General features: G+C 39.1%; 1 protein-coding gene and 1 pseudogene across 5 annotated transcripts in view; both read left to right on the forward strand.

Annotated features, from left to right (window-relative positions):
• The window catches only part of Erbb4 (erb-b2 receptor tyrosine kinase 4), a gene marked incomplete at its 5' end in the record, with an annotated part of 1,058,248 nt that continues 1,041,303 nt past the window's right edge, over positions 1-16,945 (forward strand). For all 5 annotated transcript variants that reach the window (XM_005396938.2, XM_005396940.2, XM_005396937.2 and 2 more), the window contains 1 exon segment: positions 1-168. In XM_005396938.2, coding sequence (XP_005396995.1) covers positions 87-168 — 82 coding nt within the window.
• On the forward strand, positions 12,646-14,418 carry LOC102023558 (annotated as a pseudogene).

The raw sequence follows: 16,945 nt of genomic DNA on the forward strand, positions 1-16,945 counted from the left end.
CCGGCTGGGGACTCCTTCGCGCGCCCGCAGGGGGCTATGCCATTTGGACATGTAACTGTCAGCACGGGATCTGCGCCTTGCAAAAAATGAAGCTGGCGGCGGGACTGTGGGGCTGGCTGAGCCTCCTGGCGGCGGCGGGGACCGTCCGGCCCGGCGCTTCTCAGTCAGGTGGGTCCCGCCGCGGAAGCCGCTCCGGAGCGCGGCGGCCTCGCGCGGCCCCTGCGCCCTCTCTGCCTGCCGGGGACCCGCTCGCCCCTCGCGCTCGGGCCCTGCGTCGCCCCTCCGGCCATCCCAAACTTGCGGTGGATTTGTGCTATTTTTCTTGAAACAGTACTCCGCGCCCGTGTCCCGATTTTTTGCCCCCTCTCTTCTTAGACCCCTTCTTTCCTTCTCGCGCGTTTTCTGCGAGCTTGAGCCGCATCCCTTCTGGTCACGCCTGTTGTTCGGGACGAGGGAACCCCAAACGCGCAGGCGGAGGAGACGCCGCTCCCCGTCCGGGCCCTCGAGGGAGGAAGCCCCCGAGAAGCGCGCACCCCTGGGGCTTTGGAGAAATGGGGGTGTCGGGGCCGCTGCGCGCCGGCCTCTCCGGAGCCCGCGCGGTGGGGCGCGGAGCCCGGGAGCGCGCGGCTTTGCACCTGCGGGCGCCGCGGGCGGACGCTGCGCCCCTATCCGGGTCGCTCGCTGCGCTGCCCCCGCTGGGCAGCTGGGAGGCGGGCGCGCCTGGGCCTGGGGCCCGGAGCGCTGGGCCTCCTCGGCTGGCGCCCCGGAGCTCTAACCCGCTGCTCCCGAGGGGCACTTTGCTAGCCTGTCTGACCTCTTAGTGGAAAGGGAAAAAACAACAACAACAAACTTGGCACCCTGGAGGCAGGCGCCCGGCCTTCCCGTCGTTGCTGTGTTTGGCTCGGGGAAGAGTTCTTCCTGTAGTTCAACTTGCTATTGGCCGGAGTCCTCCAACTTCTGTGTTTACTGCCCGGCCCGGTCGCGCGAATTGATTGAACCCGGGGCGGGTGCGGCGGCGGCGGCGGCGGCGGCTCTCGGTGCCCGGCCTCTGGGTGTTGCGGAGTTTGAGCCCCATGTATTCGGGCAGGCAAAGGGCTGATTAACCCCGAAAGACAGTGCCGGGGGTGCTGGTGAGTCGCAGCAGCTGGCGGAGCTAAACACAGCACCTGCAGGGCGAGGGAGCTCAAAGTTTCTGACACTTTTTAAGTTTCCTGGGGATAAAAGTGGGACAGGGAAGGACGGACAAGAACCAGGGTCTGACCAAGGGGAGCCTTTTAGAGAGCCGGGATTTGCGGAACCCTCTGAGGCTGGTGGCAGGAGCGTGGGAAGCAGCGCGAGGAGATAAAGTCCCCGGGAGTGCAGCTAGGGAGAGCTTCAGGCCCCCGAAGGGTGTCCTTCTGACCTCACCAAGAAAACAGCGCGCGGTAGTTTTCCTGCTCCGCCCCCGCCGCCTCCCCCTCCCTGCCTGGTAAATAACGAGTTACAACCATCCAGCCTTTCAGAATGACCTTCCAGTGGCACATGTGCGCCATTTGTGCTGGCCGTTTGCAACCTCCCAATTACTCCGAAATTCTTCATGCATACCAGGTCCCGCGCCCCAGCCACCCTCAGGAATCACGCCCGCACCGACTGGAGATTCCAAGCGGCCTCTTAGATACATCCTTTTTATCTGTCTATCCACTCCTAGTCCCTTCGTATTTCCTCTCAATGGGTTGATTGTACACATTGACCCACTCAAAAGCAGTCGCGACTGACATGCAGGCTTAGCCGCGAGGAATTTCTACGAGGCGACCTAGTGGGGGTGTCTGGTTCAGCCTCTGCCGCTGGGGGACCCCGCTCGGAGTGCGCAGCAATTCGGTATTAACTGTGCGGCTCCCGGTTGAGCTATGCCGAAAAGCCCTTTTCAGAATTTCTGCGAGGAATGTAATCCAAATTAGTTCTGCAGCTGTCCTCTTCCTCGTCTCAGGCGACACCAGCTCGCGCCCTCGCTTGTCTCTTTTCGTTTCCCTGGGCGAATCGTCAGACCCACAAGCGAGCCCATTTAGAGCGCGAGGATTAGCGTGCCATTGTTGTTCCGAGTGTGACTCTGTACTTGAAATTCTGGGGGCACAAAAGCGAGCCTCACTTGTTCAGAACACAAAGTGATCTAGATAAAAGGGCCGCACAAAGAAAAGCTCTCGGGTGCATCCCTGGTATAATTGCAACACGCATTCTAAGGTGATCCATTGGAAACTGTAAATGCCCCGGGGACTTCTGTTTTCATCCACTCCCACCGCACCTGGCAGGGAAAGTTCAGTTGGTTTTGATTGTAAACCAGTAAAAACAAGTTACTGTTTGGGGTGTGAGTGAGGCTGTGTGTGTTTGCGAGTCGCTGTATGTTCCCATGTAAATACATATTGCGCATCTCCCCTCTCGCAGTTAGCAGTCAGTAGCAGTTTGAAGGAGTTTGTTTTGGTCCAAATGAGAAATTAAGTGCGGATAAGTAAACTAAGCTGCCAGAGGGCGACAAGATGTTGAGTGAATTGCTTTTAGATGAAACAAATTAAGGAAACGAGGGAAGACAATCTGCTTCTCGCATTATTAGACACGCTTGGAGTTCAGGGGAAAGTGGCATATTTTTGAAATGCTAATTTCTTAAGAAGCAGAAGGAATGCACCTTATTTACTGTTTTATGCAAACAGAATAAAAATATAGGGTTGGGGATTCTGTGGTATAGGTCTTTAAGATTTCTTAGAAACATCAACGGAAGAGGGCATTTTTCTTGGCTTGGGAAAAATCAGCCATGGAGAGAATTATTTAGCAATTCTAAAGGACTTTGTCTCATTTCCAGTAATTCATTTTATATAGACATATTACAGCCAAAGACCTTTTAAATGGCAATGATAAAGCCTTTCCTACTCGTAGGAATAATTCTAAAGTCTCTATCTTCCTTGTATGATGGGGAATTATCAATAAAACCTTTGCATTGAAATAAAACATGTAAGTATTGAAGTGGCACTCTTGCAGATCTTGATATATATGTGAACACGGTCACTTGCAGCTTCTCTGCAAGCCATTTAGTCCTTTTCATTTTATAAAAATATATACAGTATATATTTCCTGTATATTTAGGATATATCATTATACCTCCATACTTGAAGTATTTTGACATTTGAGCAAAAAATGTTGCTAAAACTTAGTTAAGTGGCAAAAGGATATTAAATATTTTTCTCAAAAAAGCAGTAATTCTCTCTTTACATGTTTACTCTAAGTATATCCATGAGTACAGATTCTTCTTTTCCTTTTAATTTTGAAGTTCTTATATATGACATTCTATATATATTCTTATATATATGTTAAGAGAGCCTTGTAGAAGGTATTTTTCTCTTCAGCAGTATCTTTCAGTAAATTAAGTGCTATTGTTATAATTGCAAATTACTTTGAATACTATAACATTTGCACTGTTTTGATGAGAAGGAATAATTTTAGTATGTCTAGAGTTCTTGTTTTTTTCTCTCAAACTGAACTACCTTTATTTTAATCATGCATGCATAGAAAGTCAAATTTTTTTGAAAATCAAGGCACTTACAACTTTATATATATTTTCATTTAGTCTCTGGAAATGTGTCTTAATTAGGAAATTACATTAGAATATTTACTAGGGCATGCGCTTCATGGAAGATTTATGCATTTTATTCTAACCTGAACACACTAAGTTTGCATTGGCTGATCTTTAGAGTTTGCATTCATTTGATAGAAAATCATGTTTCCCCTTCACAGTGGAGTCAAATATTTAGTATTCATGAGCTTTTATTCCTTTGGATCTTAAATAGAAGTACTATTTATCATCTGTCTTATGCATTCACCTTTTCCATTGCTTTGATTCTTTACATCTTCTTATTTGAGTTTACACATGTGAATACCTATTTTCCCTTTTACCACTAAGTGTACTCATTGTTTTATGTGTCTTTGCAGCAACCTGCCACTCAGCCACTGCGGGAGTCCTCTGAGCCAGTTTTCATTCCTTCTTTCTGATAAATCTGATATGGCTGGTTGGTTGAACAATCGCAAGCCTTTCCATTGCTCAGATTTATTCCTGAAAGAAAATAAAACAGCATCGATCCAAGATCACCAGCACATCTCAAAAACCCTGACTCCAAGGCCAAATCTTGCCTCAGAGAAGTCCCTCTTTACCTTGCTCTCTCTCTGCTCCCTTTTTCACTAAGGAAGGAAGGTGGGCTATTGCCATTTAAAAAGCACCAGGGATGGAAGCAGTGGTGCCCTAAGTATTCTCTGAAGTCCGGCAGTGAGAGCCATCTTGAGATTAATGGTTATGGAAGGTGCACATTTTACACAGTATAAATTGAGTGAAGATGTCTTAAATATTGCAGTGCTTTAAAGTGATATCATTTTTATATTTTTCCAAATAAGTTAGTAAGAACAGTTAACATGTATTTTAAAAATAGCAGTGAGTTTTGGCTTTATAATGTTCCCCTTCTGTTTGCGTGTTCATGTGTGATCTGTAAATGCCTGAAACACAAATGAAGGAAATAATCACAAATGAAGGAAATAATCAAAAAATTGCTGGCATTTGCTCTGTTTAGTTTCCCTTTTTTGAGAGATATTACTTTTTAAACTGTTAATATTTATGTTGAAATTACCTTATACATGTGCAAGTCTACAGCTCTTTTGTAAAAAATGTCAAACATATTGTGCTGTTATCTTTTACAATAATCTACTGAATATGCTATGTAGGGTAGAGCTTAATCATATTACTAATTTTCTCCAGGTTATAGCAGTTTAGAGATGTTCTGTTACATTAACATTTCACTATATGGAACTAAACTGCACCTTTTGTCTAACTCTCTTTCTTAAATGTTATAAATATTGGGTAGCCGGAGTAAAATCATGCTTTCCTGATTTCTAGTATAGCGATTGAAGTTTATGATTTATAGTGAAAAAAATTTGATTTCCTATTTATTAATTTAGAAAAGATCCTAGATCAAAGTTTCTTACAATCATAGCTCTTCTAAATAGTTTGAAGGAGATCTCTCCTCCCTATTTTGTGGGTAAGTACAGCACAGGTCATAGCCATGTGGTTTAAATAAAGATTTCTACACTCTATGGACATTTCTCCCAGTCCCTTTTTAGTACCTTGAGCAACTCACTCCATTTCTTTGTGATTTCTCTTGCCTGCCTGGGAGCAAAATGCATGTAGTGTACTATTTTTCCAATGTCTAACATTGGAAAAACATTTTCTGAAAAATGACTTTAAAGCCTTCTATTCCTGAGGTACATTCCAGTAAGAGGTCAGTAATTTTTGTACATGAGATTAAAATTGTACATGTAATTAAAAAGTATGCATATGTTATGGACACCATATAACCTTTACAGCAGGCCATATGTAAAGAAATAAGACCATTGTTGACTACATAATATGTGCATTTGAAGACAATTTCTCTAAAATACTGCTTTTCCGAATTGTTCTTTAGATTTCACTGTATATTTTTTCTGAGTAATGTTGATGTTTTACTAAATAAGGTGGCCTACTTTTTCAAAACATGCTTTAATAAAAAAATCTTTAAAGCTACTTCCTTGTCTTTGCATGATATTTGAAGTACTTCCTAGTTTGAGAAAAGACAGTTATATCACTTTTATGCTAGGGTTGAAATATGTGTATGGGGGTAATTGTAATTAATTGTTTTAGCATGTAGAAATTGATTCCTCATTATTTTTCTTTAGAATAAGTGATTGCTGTACAGGCTCATTGTTTTGCACAACTCCAGGGGGCAGCAGCCACATAGACTTTAATAGGAATGATGCTTGTCTGCACTGAGTAGTGAAGCAGCAGCCCTGCACTTGTGCGATGCTAGAGAATAAAGGACCAAATAAAGGTTAGCTGCTTTGGGTTCTGGTACAATCGCTTGCTGTGTGATCTTGGGTTAGATTCCTTGCCTCTGTGTTTTAATTTATTCAGTTCTGTTACTATATAGTTAAAAGTGACACCTAAACTATTAACATTTTCAATATTTTTAATGATTCATTTAGACAGAAAAAGGATGTTTAGACTTTTAAGAAACATCCACTGGTTTTTATTTGTTTTTTATTGGTGGCCTTTGTTTTTACCCAGTGAATTCAAATGTGAAGCCCAGGTTATCAAGAGCAGTTTTTTGATAAAAGAGAGCTGCTTTTGTTAAAGCTGTAGTGAGAAGACAGATTTGCGCCTCTGCCCCTTGCTTTGGGGCCTTTGGTGTTTTCCCACTTTCCTTCTCTTCTGATTCCTGCCTGTTCCTTCACAGAAGTCTATCTCTGTTTAGAAGCTATGGATCCAGTCCATGGTCCTTTATTTTTTAATTGAGAAAAGTGGAAGCACAGCAAGGTCAGGTGATGCAAGTTAGCAGCACCTCCTGACACCAGTACCATACTGTTTTCTATAGAATACACAGAAGCAGTTGAACAGTGATAGCATACTTTTAAAAATGAATGAAGAAATGAAAGACGATGTTATTTTAAAAGAAAATTGCAAAAATTTGAATACCTTGGATCTATGGACTTAATAATTATGCTATATAATTCTTTTCAAGAGAAGACTGACAAGTCATCATTTTCAGTTTATATTTAGGAAATAATCATTGATTGAATTTATAACTTATGGCACAAGAAGATTAAAGAATTAAAGCACTTTAAGACAGTTTTATAGGAGAATTTGTTACCTAGCCAGGCCTATTCTGGATGTAGAAGTTTGGCTCTAAAATCACAAGGAACAGCCCATATTAGGAACTGTATAGAACAGGTTTCTTTTACCTGGGAATTTTCAATGTGACTAACAAGTAGAAAAGGATGAATTTGCTATTTCATAATAAATAATATGCATGCTTAAATAAAATAGATTTAAAAGAATGAGTGGTGAGTTCCTCATTGCCATTTACATGGTGGCAACCTTTAACTAGCAAATCTAAGGGAATACAGAACTTTGGATTTGTCCATGTCTATCCCTGCATCCAAGGTTTTTTGTTCATTTGTTTTTGTTTTTTATTGTTTGCACTGTCTGTCTTGGGTCCTCTTATTTCTTCAGGTCCTGCCAAGACACAGTTTTATTCTTTGAAGAGGTACATAAGCAAAGCTTTAAATTTTAAGACTTTATGAATTTATTTCTATGTCACATTTCTTCCTGTAGTTGGCTTCTGCAAGATGCTGTTTCTGGGTTTTGTGACTTTGCAGTGTTGATCTAACCTTAACTCTCTCTCTCTGGTCATGGCTGAATTCCTTCAAGCTTCTGAGCTTTCTTGGGCATGATCAGCATTCTCATGGGCCTTATGACAGAAGAGATATTTGAAACTTGTTTTAGCAGGCTGAGTCACCCCTGTTATCAATAAGAAGTGAAAATGAACACCCCCCCGCTTAAAGATTTTTATTTTTTTTGTCTTTTTGAGATAGGATCTCGCTATGCAGTTCAGGTTGGCTTTGAGCTCACTTTGTAGCCCAGCCTGGTCTCGAACTCAAATGATCCTTCTGCCTCAGCCTCCCAAGTGCTGGGATTACAGGCCTGTGCCACCACACCCAGCAACCCCCCTTAAAGATTAACATAGATACCATGAAACTTCTGTGCAACATCATTAAACCTCTCCCTTGAGAAGTAGCTCAGGATCATTCTTCTTAATCACATTATTTCCAGGGGTTACTGAAGCATACTATACCAGTAAGGATATGCAAGGCTCAGTTTCTGAATCTAGAAAGTTAAAGTAGGAAAAACCAAGGGTGTATGAAGGTACACACAGCTTTAAAATGTAGTTTTAAAGGTGTTTAACAGAAAGAAAATGACTGATACCGTAACCATTCATTTTACAAAAAGATCAGATTGGTAAACAGTTTCACCTGCTAAATCTTTACTACTTTTCTGACCTTTACTTATGTCTGTTCCCATGTGCATCTAATATAAGTGGATATTCAAGTGTTAAGCCTCAGGATATCGTGGGGATCATAAACCTGCCTTCACAAAATACATTTGCTGGTGTTCTGTCTTCTGCCAAGGATAGCTCATGGCTGGTTAGGACTGGGAAAAAAATGGCAACAGTGTCTCAGGTACCTAGTATGGCTATAGCATGAGCAATAACGGGTACAGTCCTCTACTTCAGAATGGGCCACCATCACTAGCAGGGACGTGCCTAATGGAGGTCATAGATGGCAGTGACTGTTTTGCTGTAGGCAAACTCACCTTTTACTAAAATTTTTTTTGTTATTATTTGCTCTTCTGCCCCACAGGCTTAAAGAATATGAGTTTCTTTCTATGGTGACCTATGAAAACCAAATAAAAATAAATGTCTTTTGGATATATACTTCCATTTCTTAGGAGTTCCTTTTTTCCGGTTATTTTGTCCACAACTAAGCAATGTAAAAAGTTTGTTTTTCAGAAAGATCGTCTGGATGGCTTATTAAAATGTACTTAATTTCTTTTTAAATGAAATCAACTAGTCATTACGATCCTCAGTGCGAAGGTACTGCAAGATCCTCTTTACTGGTCTCTTTGTTCCACATCTTCTTGCCTCTAAGACTTCCTTTCATTCGCCAGCAGATGACCAACCATTTCCATTGTAATATATATTAGCTTAGTTCTTATTCTGAAATCTCCAGTGGATTCAACTGGCAAGTTTAAAGGCTGCTAAAAGTCTTCAATTTCCTTTTGAATCCTGCTTTAGACCTTCTTTAGATGTGTTCTACCTAAGAATCAGGTTGACTTACTAAGTGTTCCACAGTTTTACTTTGCTAATCATCTTTAATTTGCTGACTCACTTTCCCTGAAATTGAAGATTACTTTATGACTCTGCCAGACTTTGAAACTTTTAACTTCTAAAGTAAATTATATTTCATTACTATCATCTTTTACTGTCTCCTCTAACTTACAACATTTATTAGTATCACTTATCACTTATTTAATCCAAATCATTCTATAGTTTTCAAATGCAAGTTTCTTTTTCATCCTCTGTGGAGATGAATGTGGTGCCACATACATAGTAAGCACTTTAATAATATTTTTTAAGGGGCTGGGGATTTTGCTCAGTGGCATTTAGCTCACCTGCCTGGCAAGTGCAAGGTTGTGAGTTCAATTCCCGGTACCGGAAAAAAAAAAAAAAAATATATATATATATATATAAATGAAAGAATAACATACATTTGTTGGAACAATTTTAAACTCATTCATAGGTTGTTATTATTTGTAATTAAACCATATAGTGCACAAAGTAAGCTGTTCTGAGAACATAATTATAGAATTCTTAATAACAGATATTAGGCATGTTTACCCTGAGGATTTCTTTGGTTGCTCTCTCCAGCTTCCTAGGGTATTTCTTCAAATTGAGTGTTTCCAAACTATAGCACTTATCCCCATGCCCATTTTTAGGCCCTATTCATAATATGGTACGAAGTATTTCTGCTAGTTTTATTTTTGGCAACCTAAATAAATGTGCATATTATTCTTTCACATGTAACTGTTTTTATGTTATATGGTCTTTATGGTACTATTTCTTACTTACCCAGCACTTTAATCACAAAGTTTTAATCAGTTTAAGCAATAAGCATTTATTGACCTCTCAAGCAGGACCATATTAGGAAGTAAGGCATAGATATAAGAAGATTAAGATGCCAACTTTCCCCCTTCTTTTAGAGAAGGCTAGATAAGACCAATGAAACTCAATCTAAAAAATATATTATGAAATGGTTTTTGCAAAGTCCTGGGATGAATATTTTTCTTCAGAGAAAGGCAAATAACTATTTTATAAAAATAAAAGAATTCCAGACAGAATTAAAAGTTTCTCTTCCTTAATATATGTAATAATGCAAATTTTTTTTTAGTATTTTAAAACAGACATGTACACATCTGCTTACCTTTTAGAAAGGATCCTATAAAGGAAGTATTTGCAGCATAATTCAGTAGTGAGTGATGGGGATTCTCTTAACTACTCTTTTAGATGATTCATTATGCATTCTAAAAGGTGGTGAAGTGACTGTAGTATTTATAGAGGCAGATTTCCAGACAGTTTTTCCTCAGGTTACCAGAATTCAAGAAATTGTGAAATTTTCCAGGCCACTAGGGTGCACTAATTGTACCTTAATTTATAATTACCTAAAAGAGTTAACACACCTTTCTAAATGAACTGTCTGGAGCATAACTATTAATGACAGAATTGGGCATGGTGGTGTTAGCATCTTTGTCTGAGGTTCTTTTAGAACTTCTTTGTTTTATTTTCCTTTAAGAATTATTGAAAAGGAAGTTTAGGTCAGGGATCACTGTTCCTACTTTGTAGATGAGGAATAAAAATATAAGGCAGTATGTGAGAGTGAAGCCGGACTGGCCCCTTAATCTGGAAGTTATTTATGTCCACCTTGTTCTGAGAGCCAGTTGGCTTTGTTTTCTACTATTCAGCCTCTTGCATGCTTCATCATAGTATGCAAGATGTGGAGGCAGAGTTTCTCCACTGTACCTGCCCACTGGGCAGGTCAGGGATGCTCAACACACCAGATCCTTCTGCTTTGTTATCAGTAACTTTCCTTACATTCCGTATAGCCAGATGGAGAAGCCTATCTAGTAAACCTGTTATGGGGCAAGGAGTCCCACGAGTTCAGGTTACTCTGAGTTTTTGCTCCTGTCATGTATACTGCACAATTTTTCTTTGTGCTGTGTATGTAAAGGACACTTATCACATCAACATGGTCTTGAGGAACCTTCAAAGCCGGGACACACACAAGATTTTAGGACCTGCCTTTGTACAGTTTGGGGGAGATCTTTAAAAACAATATAGAAATAGGTATAAAAATTAGGTAAAGGGACTTGGAAAGCATACAGGAGGGAGGCTCTGAAGTTGAACCTTCTTTAAAAACCTTATGGTAAATATGCCTGAGTTTGAAAGTTATGCATTTTATGAAGTAGTACTTCCTTATATTTTAACTAATTTGGGGTGTCACTTTATGAGTTTTGGTATGTTCTATCCTAGCGTGTGTAGTGTCCATTATCAGTGCAGAAAAACACATTGTCAAATTTGGCATGAAAGTATAAAGTAGTACTGTATATCTTGTATGAAATAATGTACCATATATGGATACATTTCAGGATATTTTCTCTCAAAATATGAGTGCGTCTAATCTAGGTATATATCTGTTTTTGACATTTTAAAAATAGATTATATACTACATGCTGTCTTACACAAGTCTGTGGTTCATAAGTGTTGGATACTACTTAAAGGAATTTTGCCGGTTCTAGTATAACAGCTATGTTATTAAGGTCCTCCTCCTTAAAATATAGCTCAGTGGAGTTTTAATCACTTGCTACTTAGCATGGATAGAAGTGTTTTCACTTTTACCTTCTGGCTAAGTTAAATGTGGCCATTTTAGCTACAATCCACATTATTGCAAGCAATGAATGAAACAATGTATCTAAATTAAAATCAGTAGTCAGAGAACATAGGTCTTTGGTGCTATTTTTAACCAACATATTATTAAGAAACAATAAAGGGACAGTATTTAAAGTCAGACATTTACTATGTAAAATGTCAGCTAAAGAGTTAATATTTCTCAGTTGTTAACTTCAAATTTAGCAGTTTGTTGTCCCTAGTGATATATCCAAACCTCTAATAATGTACTTGGAATTAATGGAAATGTGAAGTGATTTGTATTCACATAATAATTCTTCAGTGGTCTTTTCCTTTTCTTTCTTTTAAGTACAGGATGAAAACTGAAAGTAGAAAAAGCTTTGAGATAAATCAAAATAGACAAAACATTTTATGCAACTGTTGGTGAAGGAGGCATTCATTATTTTTGTTAAGCTAACACTATTGCTTCTGGCCAGAATTAGCTCACCATGAGCCAAAGAAAAAGATAAGACAAATAGGGTGGCATGCAGCTAATTTTGTTTAGCAAATTTAGATCTAAAACATGTTATTTTGCTCTTTAAAACCTGACTCAGTCGTTGTTTGAAAGGCATAGATGAAGTTTGTCTCCCAACATTTAATGGTTTTACTCAGTATTTATAGGCTATATAGAAATAAATTTCTTTAGCTATAATATTTCTCACTGGCAGGATGAGCGCTGTGAAGGTAGATTTGTTAATGAGAAGAAAGGAAAATCGAAAGCATTTTAATTGTCCCAGGTCTGCAGAAAATGAAATGTGTCAAAATATCCAAAATATCTTTGTTTCAAGGGTATATGTAGTGAGCTTTTTGGTATTCAAGGATTTTTACCACTTGTAGTGACTCAGAACTCCATCATGTTAGGATAATATTGTTACTTGAATCTGGTAGATAGTTCAATTGATTCTCAAGCTGGTCATTTATCTGACACATGAGTCATCAGGATTTGATCCTCTGCAATTATTAAGAAGTCATATAAAACAGTAAGTACACAACAAACTCACACACTTTATTCCTTGCAAAAGTACTACCATCCAACAAATAAACTTCAGTAAGCTTTTTAAATGAGGCTAACTAATGTCAAAAAATGGCCACAAAGCATGTGAAACTTTAAGAAACTTGGATTCTACAAAAAGCCAGGATTTGTAAAATAATATTCACATTTTAGAATATCTCAGGATGTGATCTGAATGAGTTTTTAGCACAGTGAATTATAGAGTGTCCGAAGAGTTACAAGTGTCAGTTTTATATCTGTTAGACCTTTATCATGGCTCAAGACTACATTCTCCACAATCAAGCTCACAGTAAAGAGTAATTCTCATATTCATGAATTGATCATCTCATTATATTGCCAGTGGTTATTTCAAGGTTAATTTTTTAAACTAGCTTCTCTCTTGATTAAGGTCTGTAGTAATTGTACTGTATATGTGCTGATATAGCACATGAAAGAAGATTTTAAACTGGGAGATGTCCTATTTCATACTGAGTCAAGTTCACAGGCTTAGCAATGATTTCTACTCAAATATTTGAAAAATAATTTTATTTATTTTTTACTTCTACTGGGGATGTGTCGAATTTTGTTTGACGCTTTCAAAATTCAATAAACCCTTGTAAAGGGTATGATGAACGAAGTACATTCCTTTGCCGGGACATACGTTTCTTACAGTTTCACTGATTGTTAAATTTTACTGAAATATATTCTTCTTTAACTAGATTTCTTAGGTGTCTTTCCTGTAATCCTTTCCTCAGACTTACCACGATCAAACAACTCAAAAGCTAACTCATGTTATAAAGAACATCAGTGAACCTCTATCTCTCTCTTCTGCCACATACTGTGGTATATTTTAGTGTTCCTTTCTTTGGCATTCTTTACTATTTTGAATGTTACTCTTAACATTTAATAAAAACTTTGCCATAAGTGTTTTAAAATAGTATAAATATAGGGTCATATTTACTTTGCTGGTATTATTAACCAGGTTGGAGAATGCGTGTATCTAGGATAAGCATATTGCAGCATAGCACCACAGCATAGAAACTGTGATATAGGCAGACCCACGAGCATGCTCTTCTGGTTTACACATTGAGTGTGAAACAACTAATTGTCAGTGTTAAAATGGATTCCACTGAGCCACCATACACCCAGGAAATATAGAAGGATATGTCAGCGCCTACACTAAGAAAATTGGCTACAAACCTGATGCCGTAGTTTTTGTGCCAATTTCTGGCTGGAATGGTGACAGCATGGTGGAGCCAACTGCTGATATGCCTTGGGTCAAGGGATAGAAAGTCATTTATAAAGATGACAGTGCCAGCGGAACAACATTGCTTGAAGCTTTGGATTGCATCTTATCACCCACTTGCCCAACTGACCAGCCTTTTCATCTGTCCCTCCAGAATGTCTCCAAAACTTCGTGGTCTTGGTACTATCCCTGTGGGCTCGGTAGAGACTGGTGTTCTCACAACAGGCATAGTGATTGTGTTTGCTGTAGTCAGTGTCACAACTGAAGTAGTCTGTTGAAATGTATCCTGAGATTTTGAAGGAAGCTCTTCCTGGGAACAGTGTGAGCTTCAGTGTCAAGAACATGTCTGTCAAGGATGTTTGTTGTTACAGTGTTACTGATAACAGCAAAAATGATCCACCAATAGAAGCCAGTTTTGTTGCTCGGGTGATTATCGTGGACCACTCATCCCAAATCAGTGCTGACTGTGCTCCTGTACTAGATTGTCACCCAGCTCATGTTGCTTGCAAGATTATTGAGCTGAAAGAAAAGACTGATCCCCAGTCTGGTAAGAAGTTGGAAACTTGGCCTATATTCTTGAAATCTGATGATGCTGTGATCACTGATACAGTTCCAGGCAAGCCCATGTGTGTTGATAGCTTCTCTGACTATCCTTCTCTGGGTTGTTTTGCTGTTTGTGATTTGAGGCAGACAGTTGCTGTGGGTGTCATCAAAGCAGTGGACAAGAAGGCTGCTAGAGTTGGCAAGGTCCCCAAATCTGCTCAGAAAGCTCAGAGGGCTAAATGAATGTTATCCCTAACACCTGCTACCCCCGTCTTAATCAGTAGAAGAAGACTGGTCTCAGAAATGTTTCTCCGAATTGGCCATCTAAGTTTAATAGGAAAAGATTGGTTAATGATAATAATGCATCATAAAACCTTCAGAAGGAAACAATGTTTTGTGGACTGTTTGTGTGTGTGTGTGTAGTGGGGACGGTTTTAAGTTATTAGTTTTCAAAGCCAACAGTTTTTAATGGAAATAACTTGAACAAAATTCTTTCACAGCATTTTGAGACCCATTTAAGTTTACTGAGGAAAAAAGAGTTAAATAAAGCAAATGCTTTAAAAATGGGTGTGACTATGTCATTTTTGCCCACTTACTGGGTGGCTAAATAATCATAGTAATTTGAATTTGTGATACACATTTATGTGGTAATCACTATATTATATACCCATATTATTAATCAGAATAAATAGTTACCTGGCAAAGTATTAGCTCTTATAGGTTATGTGTATCAAAGATGGGACTCTCCTTCGTAGGTATCACACTTCTTCTTAATTTATGGTGGATAAGGAAAATTTAAACCTTTTTTAGAGCTCCAGTTTAAAACTCCATTTTTGTAAAACTAAATTTTATATTGTAGTATAAATTGTAAATAATGTATCAGTTTAACTATGATTTTTTCAGTAACATATTTCGACATGTAATGTCAAAAGAAATTGTCTACTATGGCAGAATGATGACATTGTCTCCTTGGAAGGATGATTAAGGAAGGAAGGAAAAAGAGTCAGGCAGGGAAAAAGAGTCTTGGGTAGAGGACATGATAACTGTCTTCAGTAGTTGGAGGGCTGTTACATAGAAGAGCGATTAGCACTTCTCTGGGTAGCCTTGGAGAACAGAAACATTAACAGCTGTTTGAAATTGTAAGGCATCAGATTTCAGTTGAGCACCATAAAGGACTTTCTCATAGTTAGAGCTTCCCAGAGCTGGAATTGGCTGTCTCAGGAGATAGTGAGTTCCTTCGTGTGTGGGATACTAACTCTGATCTAACCTCTTCTATGATGACAAGGAATGAATGAAGCAGCTGAGGAACAACTGGTGAGGAGTGTTCGTGTGGGGTTTGGGTCTATGACTTCTGAGGGCCATTCTGGCCCTAACCCTGAGAACCTCACACCCACACACCCACACACACACACACCCACACACACACACAGAGGTGAATCTCAAATTCCAAGGCTTCGTGGCTAGGATGCTCACTTATTAATTGCTTGGCGTGCTATCTGCTCTGCATAGATTCGTGGATTTGTGAGGGATATTTAAAATGATTGTGTTTCTTAAATATCAAATGTTTTATTCTATATTTTTGACAGCTTTCGAATTAGACATTCACGCCTGTGATCCAATATACTATCACCAATAAATCATTCTCAATTTTAAACTACAGAATAGAAGCTTACAAATTTGATGTGCTCTTATTTGAAGTCAACAAATATTTGTAAGACAATGTAACCAAAAGGAACAGAAATATATAGGATGATAGGGACATAGTAAAGCATACCAGGTCATAAAAAAATACTCACCATGGCACTGTCCTAGTCTGATTCATCTCCGCTCCTTACTGTAAATGCTCTATCTTCACTTTATGCCAGACAGGCTCTCTAACTCTGCTGGTATCTAGCACACTTCTATCAGTGTGCCCTAAAACCTGCACGGTAGGTGATGTTGACCCTCTTTCCTAGTTAAGGAAACTGAGCCTTAGAATTACATAGTTGGCCAAATTACACAGTTGTTTCTCAGCACAGGTGATAGTCTAATGATCCATTTCACTGTTGTTGGTTGTACATCAAACTTAGATTTTGGTTATATATCTTTTAAAGAGGCAATGAGTAAAGAACCCATTCAACAAGAAATCATTATTTTTCAAGTTGCTAGCTCACATTAATCCTATTGATTACTGCTTTCTCTTAGTTTCTCTTAGATTCCTTTTATTGTCTCACATTGCTGTAGACTATTCCAAGGTCTTATCCTTCTATTGAGCTTGGATCCTCCTGTTTCTCCTGCATGCTAGATACCTCTCCTTGGTCATGCCACAGTGTCTATCTTCAACTCAGGTTCTTTAGCATTTCATCCTGTTTTCACAGTTTAATGTGCTTTGTTACCTTAATTAGTATAAACTTTTATAAATACTGGATTAACTCTTCATTAGTAGCAATCCAAGCAATCATGTTTAATATTCAGTAAATATCTACTATCTCAGGAACTATGCTAAGCTGGTCTCTGTGATGTCTCATTTGATGCTAATGTGTACATCACTGTCCTTATTCTACTGACAAACAGAAGCTTAGAGTAAGTAACTTGCCAAAGGACACACACCTGTTCCTGTGCTCAGCGCTACCTATTCTTCTAATAATTTCCCATGGTCCAAATATCAGTATTTTCTTTTTTTTCTTTTTTTTTTTTTTTTTTGTTTTTATCCGGTACCGGGAACCGAACTCACAACCTTGCGCTTGCCAGGAAGGCGCTTTTGCCGCTGAGCTAAATCCCCAGCCCCTCAGTATTTTATATATG

The sequence above is a fragment of the Chinchilla lanigera genome, unplaced genomic scaffold, assembly GCF_000276665.1.
Source record: "Chinchilla lanigera isolate Chin_1 unplaced genomic scaffold, ChiLan1.0 scaffold00056, whole genome shotgun sequence".
Lineage (NCBI taxonomy): Eukaryota > Metazoa > Chordata > Mammalia > Rodentia > Chinchillidae > Chinchilla > Chinchilla lanigera.